The 23,910-nt window shown below is 43.2% G+C and overlaps 1 protein-coding gene across 18 annotated transcripts in view; it reads right to left on the reverse strand.

Moving 5' to 3' along the window:
* The window catches only part of ADD1 (adducin 1), a 572,382-nt gene that overhangs the window by 407,068 nt on the left and 141,404 nt on the right, over window positions 1-23,910 (reverse strand). For all 18 annotated transcript variants that reach the window (XM_069203567.1, XM_069203558.1, XM_069203535.1 and 15 more), the window contains exon 5: window positions 15,936-16,087. In XM_069203567.1, the coding sequence (XP_069059668.1) occupies window positions 15,936-16,087 (152 nt within the window). The remainder of the gene's footprint in view (window positions 1-15,935; window positions 16,088-23,910) is intronic.

Consider the following 23,910-nt stretch of genomic DNA (forward strand, 5'->3'; position numbering starts at 1 on the left):
GCCAATCCACTGTCCGTCACTCTTATCTACTCTGCACCACTGTACTCAATGCCGCTGCACTCTACACCACTTTACTCTACACCATTACACTCTATGCCACTATAAGGAACTGCACTCTACCCTGCACCACTCCTCTTCACTCTACTGTGAAAAAATCCACTGTACACCACTACACTCTGCTCCCCTCTATGCCACTCTACTCTGCACCACTGCCCTCTACAGCACTGCCCTCTAATCTGTATCACTGTACTCTACGCCACTCTACACCACTGTACTGACAAGCTATCCTGCAACACTGCACTCTTTGCTACTGAACTCTATGCCACTCTACTCCGCACTGCACTACTCCACTCTCCACCACTGAACACTACGTCAATCTACTCGGCACTACACCACTACAATCTATGGCACTATACTCTACTCCACTGCACTCTATGGCACAATACTCTACACAACTCTGCGCCACTCCACTCTACTAAGCAACACTCTAATCTATGCCACTACATTCTATGACGCTGCTGAATTCAATGCCAAGGCACTCTACGTCACTACACCAGTCCACTCTACTCTATGTCACTCCAATGTATGCCACTCTAAGCGACTCCACACTATGCCACTCCAAAATACGACACTTTGCCACTCCACAACACTCTACTCCACTCTGGCATTCCACTCTACCACACTCCATGCCACTCTCCTTTATGCTACTAGCTTTTTGCCATGCTGAACAGCAGACACGCTGGTGAACAACAAAGCTAAAACACATTAGCAAAGCCAATAGCTCCTGCATAGATTAGACCTTATTGCCTTTGACAATGCTTGTTTAAGCAAGAGGCGACCTGCAAGCAAATTGGAGCTGCTAGGTCGTCTGGGGGAAAAAAGGCACCACAGGAAGCGCTACAAGAGCAAGGGTGGAGTGGTTGGGAGAAAATAGCAATTTTACTGGGTGAAGAGAGAATGAGAGAGGAGCAACTGGCAGATGAGTGCATGTGTGTAAAAAACACAAAGCAAAAGACAGATGGGGATGGGCAAGCAAAGCAATGGAGTTGGCTAAGGGACAGAGGGGTGATATTAAAATGCCAGACTAAGAGTTGATGGAAGCAAAGGGTGAGCTGGGAGGGGATGAGCGGAAACAACAAAGGAGCCGCTGGACATGCGCTTTCGCTCAAGGAGGTGGAGATTCAACGTCACACCAGTAAAGAAAAATCACTCTCTCGAGAAAAAGAACTTGTAAATTCTGAGCCCAACACTATATGTCAGGAGTGTGCATAGAATATGTATGTGCAGCCAACAAATGCTATGAATAAATAATTTCCAGAATACAAGCAGTGGAAAGATGCAATTCATCCAGTCAAAAGGATGGTAAAGAAGCTAGGTTCCAGGGGAGGGACAAACACAAGATGTGAAAGTAATCTACTGAATAACAAGCAAACAAATAACAACGATTTGCAATGCAACAAGTCTCTTGTTTGCTCGAATTAGAGCTATTCACGTTTTAAACTCCTAACCGGACTTGCCACAAACTGAAAAGTAAAACAGTTTCACATAAGCAAGCCCATGCCCACCATAAAGCGTGACGGAGACACACAAAAAGAAACAGAAGTTCGCTCGCAGTGAAACTTATCGGCAAAAGTGAAATTATCCATGTAACCAGCAAAAGAGCAATTAGCCATGTAACAAGGTCGATGTCATGCAAAGCGCTTGACTACTGCCCTGCGAATTCACGCTGTCTGCGAAATAAAGAGAAAAAGTAGCCCAGAAACCATACGGAAAACATGGAGCCTCGTATGTTTTCAGTAGTTGGCCGGTGTGCTCGAGGCAGGCTAAACATCGAAAAAGGCATAACGTACGCATGCCTTCCACTAATGAAATTAAGCGAATTGTAAAAGGCAAGCCCACAAACGAACCAAACTCATGGGCGTGGTTAAAAGCCCATAGAGAGGTTACACCAGGGACAGAGCGCGTTGCACTCAACCCTAAAAATGAGAAGCCAACCAATGGTAAGCAATGGGCTGGCCTTAAGCCTACTCCAAATACACAAACGGTCTTCAACTACAGGCTGCTAAAAGCGGCCTGTAGGCAATACCCACAAACACTCTCTAACATAGGGAACAGTGTGGTTGTTGTAAATCTATAATGCACTGGAACCTGGCAGCTGTCAGGCAAAGACTGCAGGTTTCACAGATCACAATAAAATGAGCTTCTGCAACAGAAACACCCCACCTCATTCAGAAAACTAAACATTATCCGGAGGAATAAAAGCAGGAACTTTCGGGCTAGAAGCTCAGATTTACAGACGTAAAACAAAAACACAAAAACAATTATTTATTGAGGAGCCTAGCTCCAAATGTTAAAATGCTGTTTTAAAAACCTTCAAAATATCAGTTTTAGCAGTACTGCCAAGGATCTCCATTCAAGCATTGTAATTGGTCTTATTACAGGGTAAGATTTAGCATGAGCGTTGACGTCTGATTTGCACTCTGTAAATCTCTGCTACACCAAGCAAGTTTATGCAAAAGAAAAGCCACAAAGCAGACTGTATTTGGATGCTCGGATAAAATCGGTATGGACGTTCTACAAATGTTTGAGGATGTTGATAGCTATACTGAAAAACAGGTCATTAATATATGTAAATCGTGAATGATGATGGATAGGTCTTTATGAAATATGCTTCTCCCAACTCATTTCTAAAACATTTATGAACGATAAAGCAAGTTATACCGATGGATACACACGGTGCAGACTTTGACATGAGAGCTATGTTTTCAAAACTGCTTCTACCCCACAGTCTCTTCTAAATCAGAGCTGCGATGCTGTGTTAACATTTAACTAGCAGTGGCAAAGTCTATGCATTTTCATCCACATAACATAAGGTAACCACACAATGATTGCACTTTCAACATGATTTTCACAATGATTGTACTTAATGATTTCAAAGCTTTCACCACTTTCCTTGATCAATTATCTGTATTCCTTTATAGGTTTTAATTTCTAAATAGTAATTTTGTCATCAAAGCACCACCAGGCAGCAGGGGTCGCTTCCCACTGAAGATGTGCTTGCTCCTTACCGCAAAAGGGCACAAGTCAAAGTCAGGAAAGTGGGAAATAGTAACATTTTGCATTTACTTGAAAATATCCGCCTTCCCGTCTCAGTATAAACTCTGCCTGGTTCAATAACTGCAGCCAAGACCCTTCAAAGGTGTTAATGGGGAGTGAAGGGACAGATGTGTTGTGGCCCCTTATGTACCCAAGCATAAATGAAGGGACACATTTCAAACAACATTGTTGTGCTAAGTCTGAAGACCGCTCCACCTCTGCCCTGAAAATTTTAGCCAACTTACACAGCTTAGAGTGCGCTTTCCTGTGGCAGGGTAGGGCTCACGAGTACTGAGAAGAATATGCTGAATCCGTACAGTAACCAAACAAATGCCTTTGTGGTGGGGCAACAGGCCAGCTCGAGTGGCACACTGATGGCCTTCCACCATTCTTGGGGTCTAATAGGCACATCCAGATACGGAGATGTTATGGAAAATGTATCACATAAAATTCATTGAAGGCCTGGCATCTGGATTTAACCTTCCCAAGTCATGATTCTGTCGAGTCACACGTGCACTGTGCTCACACTTCCCTAGCACAGCCATAGTTCTGAATTCTATGCCATAGAAAGATTTAAATGGCAAACTTCTTTCTTCCACAAACCGATCGTCTGTCTACAACAGGCCAGTAAATGAACCGGAGAATTAGTGTTATATGTTTTCAAGAGAGAAGGTGTAGGAGCTCTCTTGCTGCAACATCTTGGAATCTTTGGAAATTTCAGGGTAGGACGAGGAGAGCACTTTGTATGCTCTACTCAGGACATGACAGTGTTGACAGTGGCCAACAGTTTCTGCAGATAATCAAGATGGTGAATTGTTTTCATTAAGTATAAGGCACTTCTTGTGGTTTGATCCCCTTGAAGATTCATAGAAATTGTGGGGTCCATAACTATTCCAAGATTTGATTTGTTACTTCATTAGACGTTGGACAAGTGTCTAGTTGCTTCTGCCAGGTGGTTGTAGGTAAGTGCCCTAGTCCTCACAGGATAGAATTTCTGTTTTGGAGGTGTCTTCTGTGAGGAAGCTTATTATCCTCCTTTCATTGATGGCACAAAAACAATGGTCCAGTCTCAATGAGTCTAACTCCTTTTGGTTTTCCAACTTTAAAGTGATATATGCATCAGCAGCATAGCTGAAGCAAGTTGCACTGAAAGAACTGATGAAGTTTATAATGGCTGAGAGTTAGAAATTGAACAGGAATGGTGAGACAAAAGTGCCTTAATGGTAGGCCAATCTACAGTGAAAGGAGGCAATAAAACAGTGCTGTACATGCCATTCAGGCTGGTGGTCCAGTTTAAGATGCTTGCTCTCATGGACAGTTCCTCTTATCTTAAGAGAAGGGACTGGAAGTGGATAGTGTCTCAAGTGCCGGAAAGATTCAACAGTTTGAAGCCTGCTACTCCGATTTCTGTTCACAGTTTTCAGGTAATGTCAGAAGGACATAGGGGCAAATTAATTGCCTACAGTATGCCCACTCTATGGCACAATACTCCACACCCCTCTGCGCCACTCCAATCTACTATGCTTAACTCTAATCTGTGCCGTTACATTCTATGACGCTGCACTCTACGTCACTACACCAGTCCACTCTACTCGATGCCACTCTAGTGTATGCCACTAAGCGACTTCACACTATGCCACTCCAAAATGCGGCACTCTGCCACTCCACAACACTCTACTCCACTCTTCATCATTCCACTCTACGACACTCCATGCCACTCTCCTTTATGCCACTAACGTTTTGCCATGCTGAACAGCAGACACGCTGGTGAACAACATAGCTAAAACACATTGGCAAAGCCAATAGCGCTTACATAGGCAAGACCTATTGGCCTAGCCAATACTTGTTTAAGAAAGAGGTGACCTGCAAGCAAATTGGAGCTGCTGGGTCCTCTGGGGAAAAAGGCACCATAAGAAGCGCTACGAGTGCAAGGGTGGAGAAGCCAGTTTGGTGGCCAGAGAGAATTTAGTTTTATCCAGGACATCAGACCTAAGTGAAGGCAGCTCTTTCAGTCAGTTTTCTGATGGACAGACAAATGTTAATTGAATTTCCTAGGAAGGATTTCATATTCTTGAGGAGTGGTTTGATGTAGCTCTTGAGGTCAGGGTATCTGGAGGGGTGGTGTTTATGGGGGGAGGGGATTAGGTTCTTTAAGCAAACAAAACTAGCAGATATGTCATGCCATTGAGGCAGTAGTAGCGGCAATAAAGATGTTTGAAGGCACTTGAAATGCAAAGGTCTGATTGAGACGAAACTGGCCCTCTTGCCTTGTTTAGTTCCTTACATTTTAGTGCTCAAAGGCAAAATGATAGTGGCCAGAGACTGCAGTCTGACTGTGCTGTTCATCTTGTTTGTTAAAAGCCTAAATAGGCTCAATTCTGGCCGTTTTGCTGTTGAGATAGTGGTCCAATTTCTTCCTGAGACAAATTAGTTAGCAATGGCATCACAAATGACTTTTAAGTGTGGTAGTTTGGTGATGGTTTACTCTGAATTACTGAATTCTGAGAGGATCCTGTGTAGGTCTTTGGCAGTGCATTTTGCACGGGTAGCCCATATAAAGTAATGGATTCTTACTCCATTTCTAATTGATAATTTGTGTGTTTCTGTGGCATAGAGGCAAACAATTTGCTATATCTGACCATTTTTGAAGAACCCGTTTTATCTTCTTTTTTTTAGCCTCAGCATCTGCTCTTATTGCTCAAGCACATGGACATCTTCTTGTACATTAGATTGCTGAGTCCTTTGATGAGGTAATTGTAGAACTGTTTCAGATCTGCCTGTATGGGTTATGATGAGATGGAAGTCAAGTGCTGAGAGGTTTAGCTTCTTCTAATCTCTACAGATATGCTAAGTTTATCAATGCTCTGACAACAGTTGTCTCTGTGGGGAGGTTCACAAATAAGGTCATGAGGTAATGGTTGCATCAAATTAAGTGAAGTTTCTAGTCAAGAGATAAATGAGAATTACTGTTAGGAATGCACAAATGTTTTTATCACTTCTCTGGAGCAAATGAGAGAAAGACTTAAGCAGGGAACTCACAGACACTATATGGAATCAAATGAATGAGTACCTTTCAGTACTATCCAGGAATGTGAAATTCAAACTCTTATAACAAAATTATTTACAGAGGACTTTCCGGACTAGTCAACAAATATGCAAGATGTACCCAGAACATGCCCCAGATGTAGGTCAGATGAGGCAGACTTTAACCATATGGTCTGGCGAATATAGAGGAATATTTGAGTTGACATAACTACGTAACTGAGCTGAAGGCACACGAGAGGTTAATGGCATGAGACACCTGTTGAGTAGGAAAAGGAAACAGGAAGTCAGAGGTAAGCTCAATGACTTAGCATTATTTCAGTCTAGGACATTTATAGCCTTTCACTGGAAACTTACAGAGCCCTTAAATTGAAAGATGCAAGGGCTAGAAGCTGAAAATATGATACTAAATTAATTACACTATAAAAGAGGTGGCAATAGGAGAAATAAACAGACATGGGATTAGAAATTCAGATGACACCTTGGTACATTAATTTTGAAATGTGGATATCAGCATCATCCAGACATGTAACAACTGTATTGCTTCTTCCTCGCCCTCATTATAGAGGCAGTTGAGGCTTAGGATAATAGAGTGAAAGGAGTCCCATACCTCTAGGCTACACATGCCAAAAACATACTTGGTGTATGACTGCAATGATATGGCCACAGTAGTTCCATATGACATACCAGGCCTGTGACTGCCATTCTGCACACGCAGAACTGACCCACATTGTCCCTTGGACTCTTCCTGCCTGTTTGGAATGGATACCTCTATGAGATACTGCATGCCCCTAAATTGGCGAGCACAATGTATATTTGGGAACTGTCACACCAAATATATTATGGATGATGATAATCCGACTGTTCTACTAAAGAGTTTGCAGCAATGTTACTTTCCAAAAAGATGTATACGATGTCCAGGAAGTGTTTTTATGTAAAAGATATTTTATTAAACTTTATCAATAACAGTGCAGGTACACTGGGAACACCGGCTGTGGCGTGACATGTCTTTGTTACAGATGTATCTGTCTAATCAATGACAGTGCCTCATGTTTATGAGACGAAGGTACAATGATTAAAACATGCCCGTAAGTGTCGGCTACATTTGTATAAGTGCACTGTTACTGTGTCCCCTCTCTTCAAGCCACCCCGCAGTACAGGTGCTCCCACTGCGAGTGCCTGCCCATAACCTACCCTCCTTTGTGCACCATGCCGCCTCAAACCACCAACATGTACCTGTGTCAGGTGTCTCCAGGTACGTTCTGTCCTCTCTCTCCGCTAAACTCCCTCTCAGTATATGGATGTGGGATAAAGGGGGAATATCTGTCAAGTCCATGAGCTATTAATCGTCTCATGAGCCTCAAGGTTAATGGTGCACAGTCTCAAGGTGTTTCATCCAAACTCTACAGGACACACACTAGGATACTCCAAGCCTGGGCCATCTCCATGCCTGGCTTCTCGGTAACTCACTATCTCCTCTGCCCTCGCCTACTTCAGCACCTCCCTTCTCCAGGCAGCGCTCTGGGGACCCCGCGTCACCTTCTAATTCTTTGTTATCTCTCTCTTAGCCAGTAGCAGTGCTAGGTCTTGGAACTGGCTGGTCACTTTATGCCGAGCTGGGGTGGGAATAACCGCAGAGTAAACAATGTCTGGGATTGTGGGGAACTTCACAATCAGTGACCTCTGTTAACGTGTTAACAACGGAATCCCAGAATTCACGCAAAACTGGGCAAGTCGAAAACATGTGAAAGAGCTTTGCCACCCCCTCGCCACAGCGTAGACATCTGTCCTCCATCGGGCCAAAATACCTCCAGAGCTTGCCCGGCATTAGGTATGCTCTATGCAGGATGTATACATTTATAGGCTTAAACCTAGCATTTCTAGGGACTTCAGTATATCCCTCCAGTTTTCATCCATAATTAATTTACCCAAGTCCTCTTCCCATTTTCACTTGAGAGCCGTGTAGGGTCAACAAAGAGCCGCCCTCATCCTCCCATATAGGCATGTCACCACTTTATATGTGTCAGTAGCACTAGTCAGATATTGGCAGGCACTCGAAAGGAGAGGCTCTGCACACCCCCTTCGCCAATGCTTAATGACTGCCTCAGTGACCGCTCTATGGAGGAGAAAGTGTCCTTGGGGCAAATTATACTGAGTTTGAAAGTCTTCAAAGGGTAGGAGGGTGTCACCTTCGAACAAGGCTCCCATGGAGGTTGCTCCCGCCTCTATCCAGCTAGAACGTCTCCTCCAATCACCCCCATGAGGCAGTACTGATAATAAAGGGATATCAGGGGCATAAGGTATAGCACAACTCTATCTGCGGAGATACCACAGCCAACAGCTGCGCATTACCTGTAACTCAGTTGGGCTGGATGTAGCAGAAAGACCCAGAGGGAGCAAAACCTTGGCTTATTACTGGAAGTCCGGACTAAAGGGTGTGACTTCCGTATCTGGCATTGTGCCGTTGTGCTATCCACTGAGTCAGCCACTGTAATAGCCCCGCTAAGTAATATACCCCGAAGTCAGGGACGGCCAATCTCCTATCTGTCACATGCCTCTAGAGCACTGCAAGTGTGAGTCTTCATCTACCGGATTCCCATAGGAAACCAACAATCTTCGAGGTCAACTTCTTGAAGAAAGCTCTCAAGATCCACAGTGCGAGAGTGACAAAGAAATAAAGTAACCGAGGTAGAGCGATCATTTTCTGCAGGGCGACACATACTGCCACGGAGAGGGGTAACGATCCCCAGAGGGTCATGTTGCTACGGCGCTTCAGTGCTCACACCACATTCCCGTCCGTAAGGCCTGCTCGACTATGATAAACAGCACTCCCTGGTAAGCCAGACAGCGTGGCTTCCACTGCAGGTCGGCAAGGTGTGGCGGGGTTGCCCGGTCAGCTGTCATAGGGAAGAGGCTTGGGTTTCGCCAGCTGACTTGGAGCCCTGATATCGAGCCAAAACAGTCTAATAGACGTCTCGCTTCTCGAAGGGCGCCCTCCATATCTCCCAGAAATAGCAAGAGGTCATCTGCGAATAGAGGCATGTCCCACTTGAGCCACATACATGAGTGGCTTGACGGCGAGGGCAAAGAGAAAGGGGGAAGAGCAGGCAGCCCTGTCTGGTTCCCCTCTCCACCCGATAATCTTCCAGAACGGTTTTACCCATTTGGTCTCTTGCCTGTGGCATGGTATAGAGTAATTGGGTTCAGGCTATGAAGGGCTCACCAAGGCCAAACTTGCGCAGCACTTCATATAGGTACGACCATTCTAAGCTATCTAAAGATTTCTCAATGTCTACAACGAAACTCACTGTACTATTCTTATCGTAAGTGTCATCATCGAGTAGTGAGAATAGTCAACGTATGTTAAGGGCTGTATGTCATCCGGGGATGAATCCTGCCTGATCTCGATGCATCAGGTGAGGCATATGCCGCAGTAGGCATGTGGTCAGTATTTTACTAGTATCTTGTAATCCAACTATAGCATCGACAGAGGTCTACGGGATGCTACATCAGTGGGTGGTTTTCTCAGTTTCAGGGGAGGATAGATGAGAGCCTCCCAAACCGACGAGGGGAAGTTTTCAATTTCCATGGCTTCCTCGTACATGCTGACCAGTCTTGGGCCTAACGTTGCAGTATATGTTGAGTAAAATTAAACCGGAAGACCCTCCAGTCCCGGGGTTTTATTTCACACTATACCTGTGATTGCTTGTCCTAAAGCCTCAGATTCTTGATTTGATAATGATGGGAGGGTGAGATGGCGATAACATTTTTTGGATGTAGGCCATAGATGGCCGAACTTTGCTTGTGTATAGGTCCGCATAGAAGCTGCAAAATTCTTGATTATTTGATTATTTGCAGCCTGGCGATAGGGACCCCCCACATCAAGTGTGGCGTATAGCAGGCATGGGCAGCACAAAATAATCCCCTCACTAACTCAAAAACTCTCTCCAACTCCAAATCCCCAGGACAAGCAGAGTAACCCCTTTGTCCAACCTACTGAAAAACCAGTGATCAAACATGTTCATGCCTATTAACGCTCAGGCCAAGGTTTGCGGGGGTGATAGTTCTGGAAGTCTGCAACGCTTTGCTCTGGGCATGTCAGTTGCCCACCCGACCTCTAATAACACATATCATAAGAAAGAAAGGGGAAAAAAATCATTAATGATCTATCCACAGGGAATATCTATTGCATTAATAATAACAGGCAATGGGGAACCAGAGTCTCTCTTCTACCCAAGCGTCACAGGGCAAGTGCCAACTCCGGCGCTAAGCTAGCCTGCTAAATGAGCTCATCAGCAGTTTCTATGGTGACCACTGGGAGAATCACACTGGAGGGTGTTGAAGCAAGGGATTCGCTGTCAGAATAAGATCTCTCTTTGCTCACTCCATGAGATGGAGACACAGGGCCAGGCGACGATCTGCCCAGAGAGGCAAGCGCAGCGATCTCCTGACGCTCTCTGCATTGTCGATGCAGTGGGCGGTTCAGCTAGTGTGGTGAGTCTCCTTCAGCGGGGTCGGCACTTCCTCTTCTGTGTTCAGGGTAGGTCACTCGGGCCTGGGCTAGGCTGCCTCTCTGTCCAAGCCTATGCATCCTGGGGGGTAGAAAAAAACAGCACCCCCATCGGAGTTACCATTCGGAGTCATGGAGGGAACTGCATGGTCTACACTAACCCCAGTTCTGGAAGTTTCCTCTTCGCTTCGGTGAATGCAGGTCTCTGGCGCTCCACTTCTCTGGAAAAATCTGGGAATATTGGCACTTTATTGTTCTCCACCCCAAGATTCTCTCGCAATCAAGCCTGTTTTAGGAATTGTAGAATGTTGTCTTGGTCCTTAAAGTGAAGTACCCATGCCACCACCCATCTCGGCGGGGCGCCTGGGGGAAATGGCTGAGCCGGTACCCTGTAGGCACGCTCCAAGGCGAAGAAGGAGAATATGCCCTCCAGGGCCACTTCACCTACCAAGTAGTGTACCATGTCTGAACCTTCCATTTTTTCAGGTAGCCCCACCACTATGATATTATTACGACGTGCCTTGTTCTCTGCATCCTCCGCTCTGCTCTCTAGAGCTGTTAGGCGAGATTCGACCAAGTCCATGCAGCCACCCACCATCGTCCTGTAGGGGTTGTTTGGAGAGTTCTCTCTCAATCGCAGTGACCCTTTCTGCTAAGCCACGGTGGTCATCATGCAAGATGCCCAAATAAATACTTAGTGTGTCAATTTTGACCTCAAAAGCCTCTCTGGATGCCACTATGGCCTGTAGTACACCTTAGAGAGAGTGTGTGTGAGTGTGTGTTATGGGGGGAGGGTGCTGTCACCATCACGCTGGCGGCGTTTGCTCCAAGCGACCTCTTGCAGCCCCTGGGGGCTCCCAAGGTCCCCGTCTTTTTGTTTTTTTCAGGGCCTTGCCCATGGTGCACTCCTTGTTTGCCCATAGCTAAATCCCAAGAGCCTTAGATATTTCTAGTTTGTTGCTAGTCCAGCAGCTGGCCCCAAGCACCAATGAGTTTTCCTGTGATGAGTAGCCTGTTGTTACGGACTCCCAATCTCCACCACTACCGCCTCTTGCCACTGCTATTTCAGCTCTGGTCTTGAGATATCCGCAGTGGGGTGAATAGACTAAATGTATGAGATCCAGGGAGCGGTCCCAGTGGCCACCATACCCCCCAATAGTTACTATACATCAGTCCCCGCTCTGGTGTAAGGTGAGTCTCCCCCTCCTCACCTCTTACATCACCATATCATCTCCATCCCCAAGAAACAGTGGGATCTGTTTGGTGACCGAAGTATCAACGGGCGCCACTTTGCAGGCAATCATTCAGCCCTCACAGGGCCGCCTCCCCCTCGCCATGCGTCCCTCTACAGGAGGCCCAGTGCTAACCACCCGCAGATTAGGGTGCTGCAACGCCACTGGCCCAACCGCCGAGCCCACGGCTCATCTCGTCCAGGTCCAAGAACCCAGCTCTCGTCTGCCTGTATGCCCGGCCCCAGATCCGTCCCGGGCCGCTATCACTAGTCCAGACAGTTGCGCCGGGGGAGCCGTCTCACCCTCCAGGGTGTGCCTTCTCCTCTGTGCAGTGTTGATGTCCTCGCGATATCCAGGTCATCCATGCACCAGCTGCTATGCTGGGAGGCTCTGGGGCGCTGTTCGGAGACACAGGTGAGTTTGCCGTTGGTGCGCTGTAACCAGCCGCCCGCCGGAGCCCCACACCACTTCCGGGCCGACCGCCGAGGCCAGATTCCCCCAGGGCCAGAGACAGGGTGCCCCACTGTCTCTGTGGCTGGTCCCACATCAGCCCAGGGCCCCCGGTGCAGATTCAGATCTCCAGGGTATGCAACCTCACCAATACATCAGCTCCTTCTTGGCGCTGGGACTCACCTAGGCGGCTGCCACCATTTTAGGCCATCATGCGGCAGCAGCCCAGGTCCCATATGAGCAACACTCCCCAGGCGCTGGCCACCATTGAGGGGGCCTCTTTTATAGGCAGAGGGGCCGGGGAGGAAGACCCCTTCCTCTTCTATGCAGCACTATGGGCAGAATGGGGTCAGATGGGGCAAAGTGCAACGGAGCCCTGTCTCACTCCATTCTCTGCCTAGCCACGCCCCCACCCGAAAGCTACTCTTTAGCATATATTTGAATAATTTGTTTATCTAACTCTACCCCAATGTTAATACTCACGCTAACCCTAAACTAAATTAAAATGCATTTAGTTATACTAAATTACATATTATTACATTAAAACAGTACCCCTTTTGCAACCCAAACCTCTTAATAAATAAAAATTAAATAACACAATTAACGTTACCAATAATGGTACTCAGTTATAAGTCATAAAAAATTTTGGAGCTGCAATCACATTTCGTTTATTGACAAGTCTACATCTATCTATGGACGATTGCTTCATACTCAGTGGTATGAGTTTATATTTAGTAAAGGACAAGTTATTTACCTTCAGTAACATTTTTTCTGGTGGCTACTCTATCCAACCGCAGAATATTAATTTCATGAATATTTTGTCCAGGTATCCAACTGGATCCAGAAACTTAAAAGTACTCCTGCAGTGTCGCTGGGCACCATAAAAGCACCACCAACGAGGTTTGCTGACCTCAGCTGCTTTCAAAGGTTTGTCTACACCATCAGATGTGGAGTCCATCGGCAAACAGGCTTGACCAGTGTGCAGATCTCTAGCTTGTAATCTTTTTAAATGGCAAGAAACTCCATTACACACAACAGGGAGGAGGGAAGGTCAGTAAGAAATCGAGGTTAGGTAAGAATATCCACCATAGAAAGCATTACCGAAGGTAACTTGTTCTTCTGAAAGATACTCACCTTATGGATACCATAGTAGTACATCCCAAGGTCTGTGGAATAGATCAGACAAAAAGGTCTTACAAGACAATGTGCAAAGTGCCCAAAACGACAGACCTGTCAAGGCAATAGTGCTGAATGAAAGTGTGCACCGATGCCCACATAACAGTCTGACAGATATTGAAGACAGGCAGTCCGCATGCTAGTAGCAGCCTTGGCTCAAATGGAAAAAAGTGTTGCTTGTCAGTAGAAATTCTAATGCAGGTGCACACTAGGTGTAGTAGATTACAGATTGTGGTAGAGGTGCACTATTAGAGGTCTCACCAGGCTTAAAATCGCTTGCTGGCTTTAGCACCCTTTCTGAGATATTCTCACTGTAGACCATTAGTGATTTGAGCAAGTGATTCAATACATATCTTGAGGAATCTATCGGTCTGCCTGTAAGTCTGGCATCATTATCAGGTACGAGCACGAATTGTGTTTTTAAACTGAAGTTACTGTGAGCAGCATATCTAGGCCCACTGCTACTTCAGAAGGAATGCAAGTTGTTGAATGTGGGAATTAGTATTGTTTCATTTCCAACTCTCACCCCCCCCCCCCCCCCCCGAGGTAAGTGATTATTCTCTCATCTGCCAAAATAAGGTTACGTACTTCACGACCTGTACACAAGCCACCCGAGCAACAACAGGCCTCTAGAGTTCCCCACAGCTCTTAGCACTAGTAAACGTGTAAAAATGTCACCAGTTTTTCTGCTTCTGAAACGAACACCTGTGTGTTTGTGCGCATGCTCGTCAGCCTACCCACACCAGCCTGTTCATGTGCTTCCTAGAGGGCAATCAGAGACAGTCAGTGACTGCTGCAAGGAAAACACTCATGTCAAGATCTCGGAAAAAAAGTGAAAGGAAATAATGCAGGATTATTTCCTAGACGGCTCTTACTGACACAGGTATATGGTTTATGTTATGATATTAGAAGATAGCCTGACAAGTTGCTTATGCTTGTTCGTTCGGAAAGGCAGACATCCTGCTTTACAAGATCCCTTTCTATGTGCCAGTCCGAAAATTTGAGTTTTGAGAATCCAAGGTGCTAGAACTTTATTTGCCAATTCTCAGTCCTAAAAGCTCTACTAGAGTGAACATTTTAAACTTCGCTTCAACAAACGTCAACTTTTAAAGTTTCGGACTAAACGATGCCACATCGTTTAGTCCGAAAGGAATATGAAATAAACTTTAACCATAAACAATCGACTAGTTTTGTTTCGATAATTCTAAAACCTTTGTTAGACTACCCCCGTTACAAAAACAAATAAAGAAATAACTGGAAAGGTCTCCCTGCGTGGTCGCCACCGCACTGTCAATGTAGGACAGCATCCTCAAAACAAGCACTTACAAATACAATAGGTTGGACCTTGACTGACCCTTTCTTTAGCAAGCAGGCGCCAAGAAAGACATCCATTTCGAGTTCAAGGCAGGAATGGTTGAAAATGTTCTGTTCGCTTTCTCCACAAGGAACAAAGTAGGCTGGGGCGTCGCCTTGGACAGCAACAGGTGTGAGTAGTTCATCTATTCACATTCTTCGATTGCATTCTAGTACTTTTTTTGCTCAATGGCTTGTGATGGTGTCGTTCAAAGTGTCAGCCGGGCATACTTCACACATAGAAATCACACACACACACACATACATACTGAAATCTTGGCAGCTATTCGAAGGGGCCAAAAGACTATGCCCTCTTCAAGCTCCTAGCAAACCGATGTAACCACTACTATAATAACATAAAACAAGAAAGCAACAACAATCATATAAAATAAGAGAATTAGGAAACAAAGATGCACTATTCATGGCTCTGGCTTTAGGCACTATAAACAGATTCACTTCACTGTCCAGTGCAACTCAAAGTTTAATTGTGCTATTCACTTACGACTTTACAGTGATTTTATGAGCAGAAGTCACTAATTACCATGATTGTAATCTGAAGATGTAGTTACTAGTATGAAATAGGGTAATGCAACCAAGAGTAAACCAATCAAACTGGGTGGGACAACTTGCCAAACAGGTAATTCTTTAGTTCATTCGAGAACACAATGGAATGACTGCTGAAAGTGTCACAGACAAAAGTTATAGTCTATGGATGAAAGTTGCCAAAATCATACATGTGTTTATCCTTGTGGTGCTTGGAAAATTAAATATATGTTTTTAAATGATTTATAAAGCTCATATTTGAGACGGAATCCAATGTCGAGAGCTTGTGTACCTTCGACAACACAGAAGGTAATTCACTTGTGGTCTTGCCGATAGGTTGGCACTCTGCAGGACCCTCTCCTTCGGGTCTGGGGGCGTTCCCTGAACATGGCATGATGCCTCTGCACCAATCAGTGTGATTACATACCAAACAGTGCATCAGTTCATTAACATTCCTTAAACTATTTTTTCCAAACCCTCGATGTGGCAAACGACGGGGTAATACGGGGAATGTTGTCTCGGGTCAGACTTACCGTTATGTGGTTGTAAATGAGCTGGGACCATCCGAAGAGATCAGCTAGTCTGTAAAACGCTGCCAACTTGCATCGAAGCAACTTTTCCCCTTTCTCGTAAGCAATGGAATCCGATCCCCTCAAATCGTTCACGGGGGTGACCATGCCCAGACCTGAATACACAGATACACAGAACTCGATGAGGTCCACAATTTATCAGAAATGTATACAGTAAAAACAAATACGTAGCAGAATGATAAATGATAAATAAAACTGCTCCCAGATGCATGTTGGTACACCCATGTGCACCATGTAATTCAGACTACACACATAATGTATACCCCAAAACACATTCACTCTACAGTGAGACGCAAGCCTAGTAATCGGCTGATGTTAGAACTAAATAGGAAATCCTCAATGAGGGATGAAAAACAAAGCATAAAAAGAATACTGGACTTATTGCAGCTTGTTTATAAATCAATGAGAAAGTGAGAACTCAATATTTATATTGGTCTGTGGTCACAAAAGGAAGAAGTTTACGGAATGAAAATAAAGAACACACAAATTTACAATTTAATCAGGAGCAACAAGATGCCATACTATGTAAAAGTTTTTTGGTTTTTTTTGCTTGTTTTTTAAATAGACTGCTGCATTGGAAACCAGAGTAACCTTGTTCGTTCTCCAGCTGGTGTGCTAGTCCCCAAATCCCAGATTTTGTAATGAGATCGACTGATTGGTGCGGAAACTCGCAATAAGCACTGGTAACGCACAGAAGGCTTTGGTATGCACAGTACAGGACGGTGTGCAGTAAATATGGCCTGTGTTGGTCCGATGGATTGATTTTACTAAAGCTTTGCACTGGACACTGGTAGCGCCCCCTGTGACATATGTAAAGGGCTGTTGAAGAGCGGCCGTGATGCCCATGCAACTCAGGTGTCCTGAGTGAGCCAATTCAATACTTGAACATGACTGAAATTACAAAAACAACTTATCTATTTCCATCACACTGTTGGGTATAATCAGGGCCACTGAAATTATGCGATTGTGCGGATGCAGCAATTTTCGCATAATTATAGATTTGCCACATGTGCCATATAACCCATCTTCTACTGCAAATTTGAACAAAAAATTTGTTTCTAGCTCAAACACTTCAAAGGATACCAAAAACGCAGCGACATGTGCTGCAGTGCAGTTGAAGGTCCTTTACAAAGCTGTAAAACAATGATATGGGGCACGCCCATAGATGCTTCTTTTGATGTCAGAATATATCTGCCACCAATGCTAAACTAATCTGCAGAATGAGATTACGATATTAGAGGTTAATCCAGAGACCTGGCCTATTTAAGTGTCCTATTTCCGGATTCCTGGCAGAGTAGTTTGATATTACTACTCTATAACAAACATTTGCAATGCAATAGGTCTCACATTTGCTTGAGTTACAGCTATTGGCACTGTAAATTCATAACTGGACTTTCCCTGCCACAAATTGGTTAGCCCTGCCTCATAATTTCATCTTTCCTGCCATATAACTCCAGTGACCTTGCATATAACTAAAGCATGTCCATTTACCTTTCTCCTTTATCTGCAGCAAAAAATGAAAATGTTGCCATTTAGCATCCTAATTTGAATCTGCCATGCTAATTCCAACAGAATAACATTTACACCACCACACCATCAGAGTTGCTGGCTAGCATAATTACCCAAAAATAGACACAAGACAGCCTTGGAGGAGTAACAAGAGAAATAAACTAGTGGGGTCACCCAAACATACCAAGAGTGTTCAAACAGTCATAGTGTAATAAGGATGGTAAATTGGCCTGAATTATGGTCATAACTGTAATAAGGAGAGATTATTAAGACATATACAATTATCATTTAAAACTTCATCAGAAATAAACTTTTGGCATTCGACTGTAATGCTCAAACCAGCCCATAGAGGGCACCTTAACACAAATATCATTTGTAAGAAACAGCATGTAACCATAATGTTAGCCCCTAGAGGGCATAACCCCATGGAGATTTTTAAAAAACAGGAGAAAGGAATGCAGTGTAATCATATACTTAGCCCTAGAGGGTGTAACTTCTCTTAACTATAAAACAAACGTTTTAGCCAAAAGAAAAGCTTGAAGGATATTGAATGGTGGGAGGGGCTACTATTTTGGAATCACTACCAACAGTGTGGGGACCCAGAGATGATATAGACAGAAGAAAACACACTGTGGTCAATGTTTTGAAGTTGGTCCCATTGTTCCAAGACCACCAGTGGCTGAGTTATGAGCAAAAATGTTTTGTAAAAGTAATCCCCTGCAAAGCATTATGGGCCAAGTTTCTGTGCCATTAATATTTTAATATGTTGATATGACTGTAATGCTTAGAACAACCCCTAGAGGACGCCACAGTAAAAATAGCATTTGTAGGAAACATGGCCATGTAACTATATAGTTAGCCCCTACAGGGTATAACCATACAAAAAGAAAATGGCAATAAATAATGCAAAGTAACCATATATGTAGTCCCTAGAAAGAATACTGCATTAAATATCTTCAGGGGTAGCAGGCCTATAGCCACGATATTACAAACAAGGCACTTAAAACACAAGCTATTCCAAACTGCAAAACAAAAGTTCCAGCCATGAGAACGCTTAAAAAGACACTTCATGGCGGGAGGGGTTATTATTTTGGGTCCCCACTAACCTAGTGTGGGGACCCAAAGATGACATAGGCACTGTGCTGAAAGTTTTGGTGGTAGTCCCATTGTCCTAGGACCACCACATGATGAGTTATGGGCACAAATGTTGTGAAAAAGGATGCTTGCAAAGTATTATGGGTTGAGTTTTCCAGAGTGCAGTGAATATTGTAGTATCAGCTCTCCCGCTGTGACGGGAGAGCTGTTTTGCTTTGAGGATTTCTGTTTTATGTAAAGCATTTACCAATTTCAAGTGCTTTAAGAGGAGAGTCACTAGAAATGACTCGGATTAGGTAACTGTGAACAATATGACCAGCTGATCAATAACGCCGATCAAGTTCACGCTGGTGTGCCTGTTCACCCTGAGCGCGCCATGGCCGCCATGCAGCACAAAGGGGAGAGACAGAAAAAATAGTTCACCCACGCTGAAGTATATCGGCAATCAAGCAATAATCCATTCACACAGAGACAGTCTGCAAGACATGACAAAACTGCGTCAAGGCAGGGCCAACGTAAGGCATTTATCAATTAAATCAAGTGATTTTTGAAAGGCAAGTCCAGGAACAAATTAAAGTGATGGGTGTGGTTAAAAGCCCACAATACTTACAACAAGAGGTCAAAGCGCTTGTGTGCTCGACCTAAAAAAGGACATTAATGCTTCACCAATTACAAGTCTATCACCTTACTGGATGCAACAGGAAAACTATAAGCCAAATTTATCCTACTTATCCTGAAACATTGTTTGGCAGATCTGGGCCTGCTTAATTCAGATCCATTTGGATTTACAGCCCAAAGCTCAACCCATGACAATGTAAAGAAAATTTGGATTCCAAAAAAAGCAACATTCAGGTCACAGGAAGCAGCCGCAATATGCAACCTTCGCTGATTTCTCATGAGCTTTTGATTGGATGGATTGTGCTCTTTTATGGTACAAGTTAGTAAATGGTGAATGCAACCGATTTATTAAAAGTATTAAAGGAGCTACAATATAGAAAAGCTGTCAAAAGGGTACAAATTAGGTTCTACAAATTAATTTTCATTTGTTATACCTGTAAAGAGCTGGTTCAGGCAGGGTGTGTACTTGTCTCTTCTGTTTTCATTATACCTTGCAGATTTGTCAAACATTATTAGAAATTAAATTAATCTTTTAACATAGATTATATATTGTTTTATTGGACCTTACTCCCAGTGATCTTTCGAGGAAACTAACTGCCTTCAACCCTCCCTTCACATCACACATGATCGTTAAGTGCTCTCAGTGCATTAGCCATTATTTCTAGAAGATCGATAATCGCATTGAAACATTTCAGTGAGACACCTTTTTGCTCAAATTGCTTACTGCAAATCTATCTACAAAGCACTATGTGCATTCTCAAATGTGCAAAACTGCTTTCATTAGGGCGGGCTTCTAGTTTTTACTGCAGTAATTGGAAAATAGGCACTCTGTAGATCTACAGCACAAAACTCCCAGAGCGCTCTCCTAGTGAACGGAGGGTCCTATGTTACCTGTGATTTCCTTAATTGAGAGCATGAAGTCAAACACAGAAATCTTAGTTCAGGATAAGGCAGTCCTTGTCTGCCGACACTATCCACTTCAAATTAAGGATGGTTAGTGTGGTTTTTGGAGGACTCACAGATCACGCTATCCTAGAAGAAATCTTAAGTCTGCTAACATGAATCTTTGGAGGCCTCCATATTTACTGCATTGTGCATTTGGGAAAATTGCTATAGATTTTGCATAGAGATTAGCAATGTTATTGCCTCTCGGGGTATTAAATCACAAGATCTTTAGGTTTCCTTGTCAAAACAGCTGCATCCAATATGTACTTCAGCAAAAATGAAATATTGACAGTTTTGTATGAGAGGTAATTTATATGCTATTGTAAGATTTTATTTTATTTTTTTATCTTCAGACAGGGTGGGGGCTTCAAGTGGCTAATAATTACCGGTCCGTGTCTTGAGTGCTAAAACCTAGACATTGCCCTTTCTTTTCTTGCATACCTCAAGTCATTTTGTTTATCCTAGACTGTATGATTTACGAATTGCACTTGAAGACCTGAACTTTGAGAACCATATTATTATAACCATTTTATGTTGCCATTGATTTTTAGATCAACCTAATATAGTAATAATGTTTTGTGCATTTTAACTCATTATACTCTGAAGATATGTAATACACTGAATTTAACTGAACTGACAAAGAATTGCCAAGAATTGTCTACAGTGAAGCAGAACGAATGTCATGAGGTGAAAATAAACGTAACATAGCTACGAGATTGTGGCCCTGTGAATATGACTACTTAGGCAATCCAAGATGGTAACGAAAACTGTCCCCTATCAAGATTTTATTAGTTAGAATATATACAGCTAGCAGTATACAAAAGGAAGATATGTCAGTCCGGACTACACTGTGCTAAAGTTCAACTCTAAAGTCCTACATTGTTTAAAATCAATGTTAAGTCTACCAGCTTACCAGAGTGAAAAAAGCAGGTCTAAAGCACATTACAATCTATTACGAAAAAGGACATTTAAGTTTGTTTAAGATTTGTATACACTATGAAATTTTCCAGTCCAAGAATAGGGTACGATATAAAAGATCTTGTATATTAATATTTAACACAAGTTATAAAATAAGTAATTTTATGTAAGAACTCCAAACCAGTTGAAAGGTTTTGGCATTAGCGTGCATCTTGTACAGGGTTCATTTGGTGGAAGACAGTTGTACTATAACTGGAATCCAGTACTCTAGTCTCAAACATGAAGACTCAAAGTTTTTTGTATTATCTCTGACAACCATTAGGCTTCAGACACTTAATCAATTTTTTGCTTTATCGTGCGCAGGCCTTGCTGAGACATTAATGAAGAGAATGACTGACTTGGATAACTAGAACGAAGAGAGATTCTTAAAAACATTATTTCAGCTAGCCCCATCCGCCAGTATATTAGTTTTCTGCTATCTCCAAGCAAGTGTACTAGGTTAGCATCTGTGCAGCTGTATCTTTAGCAGTCACCTTTTTTCTACAGGACCTAGTTTGAATATTTGGTGTTGAAAATTCACTTCTGGATATAAACTGTCTGCATGATAATACTAGTTTCCCAAACCGATGATGGATATTTGTGCCAAATAGTTGAAGGGATGGCATGGGTTAGTTCCCTTTCCCAATCCCACCGATGTGCCTTCATTAGTTAAATATTGTCATTTATTACAGTTTAGAAAATCGTGGAGGCAGAATGAAGAGTCTGTGGAGAGGTAGATCGCAACTGAATTTGAGACAATTACGTTGGACGATAACAGTCTATAAACTTGCCTAAGACACTGAGTAGGCGGTAGTTTGCCTTCTCATTTAGTGGCAATCTATTCCTGGTTTGTAAAAGGTTATACATGATGTGAAACTTGGGTTACTGCCTTTTAGACTGCTGGATGGGAATACGTCTCAACACATCCATTTTGTCCAGTAAAGGGGCTTGTGTTCTAAACGTGCATACAATTGTGTTCCTATAATGTAATCCAAGAGGATAAATACAGAGCTTGCTTGTTCCTCTCAACCAGAAGGCACAATAATAATCTAGTAAATAGTTCTAGTCTATTGTGATCCGTGTTGAGTCTTCTTGATTGAACGATAATTTAAAGCATTTGTCTTGGACATCCTTCTTTCTCTATGACTACCCAGCTCAAAGTGCCTAGTAAATTATTCAGTAACCACTGCTGAGTCTGAAGTAGCAAACTCAACTCAAACCCACCTTTAGAAAACAGGATCGTCTACGCAGATTGTGGGTTTTAAATGTTCACAAATTGTTTTATGTTTTTAAAATGCACGTACACATGATTTTTACACTGGAGTGCTACATTTTGAAAGAGGTGTGGTATTTTAGGCAGAATGTTCACCTTCATTGAACTTATTTTAGCCTACACACATAGATGAGAATCCAGCCAATGGGTTTGTGCAAGGCTTCTTTAAGGACTGTATCCAAAAAGAGCCGATAAAGAACAGGTGGATACAATGACTGGGTAAGCACAGCTTCAGGGCTTACAAACTATGTTAGCTAATTAGAAATTATCGTAGATAGGGGTTCAACATCACTTTGGATTTCACGGACATTAGGTGGGCAGTAGAAAACATGAGTGCTACGAGACTCCAAGTAGGGGCATGCTGCCTGTGGAATTCTGTAAGTATTTGTTGATTTATTAGTCTCAAACCTCTTTTGGCTGTTTACAATGAAGCCTGAGTGGTCTTGCTCACACTTATTCGGAAGGGTTCATTGAACCGTGTGCCTTGTCAGATTTTTAAGATACATTTGAATAACAAAACACTGATCCCAGTGAGTAGGGTTTTCTCTAAGAAAGACTATCTGGATCGGGGTGATCCAATAGGATTTTATAACTAGCGAAATTATTCCTAAAATCATAAAATTGTTCCTGTTTATGGAGAGGCTTAAACTCAACCCCACATAGCATAAGTTGCTAATCCCTAGCCCTACATGACTGAAGTCTTGAGAAATCTTAGCCTTGGAGTGCCGCACACTGATAGCGTGTCTGCTCTTTAGAGTGAAATTATAGCCAGAATCAAGACAAAACGATTTCAGTGAACCAAAACTAAAGTATGGACACCAGATGCTCCTTGTCCCCGATTTTAGAACCCTGGGTCATATTAAAAAGGGCTAGTTTGTCACAGGGTGAGGTCAGAATCCTGATGTAATTACATGCTAACTCCCTATACATAGACAATATTCTGTTAAATACTCAGGACTCTACAGTGACATTTCACTAAATGTTATAACCAGCAGCAACTGCTTGCATGGTCTGGTCAAACTGTGTCCTATGTCAATTACTAGGAACCTGTGGAGCTATTCTGGGTAAGCTTTCCTTTCTAGTATGTGCTGCCCTTTTTTGCTATACAGATGTTTTGAAGATGTTTTCACCAGGAACACAACAAACTACAGGAGGTGGCCGTTATTAGTGGCTACACCCCCATGTCACTGACTGTCACAATAACTGTGGACAAAACAATCTTGGCTCCCCTGGTTTGAATTTACTAAAGAATGTGTTCATATGAGGATCAATGCAATACCTTTAAACAACTGACTGGGCTTTTACTAAGTTTGTTGCGTGGTGGAAAAGCTGCTATTATCAACTTAAAACACAGGAACGTTGCAAGAACAGACTGAATCACTGCCTGAACATGCACTGGCCTTACCCAAAGCTGGCACAATGTCTCAGTTATTTGAAAAAGCACTGCTAACAAATGAGGTGATCTATAAGTGAGAAATTAGTAAATGAAATGAATGCAGTCCTTAGAAGGTTACAGTAAGT

The sequence above is a fragment of the Pleurodeles waltl genome, chromosome 1_2, assembly GCF_031143425.1.
Source record: "Pleurodeles waltl isolate 20211129_DDA chromosome 1_2, aPleWal1.hap1.20221129, whole genome shotgun sequence".
NCBI classification, from domain to species: Eukaryota; Metazoa; Chordata; class Amphibia; order Caudata; family Salamandridae; genus Pleurodeles; species Pleurodeles waltl.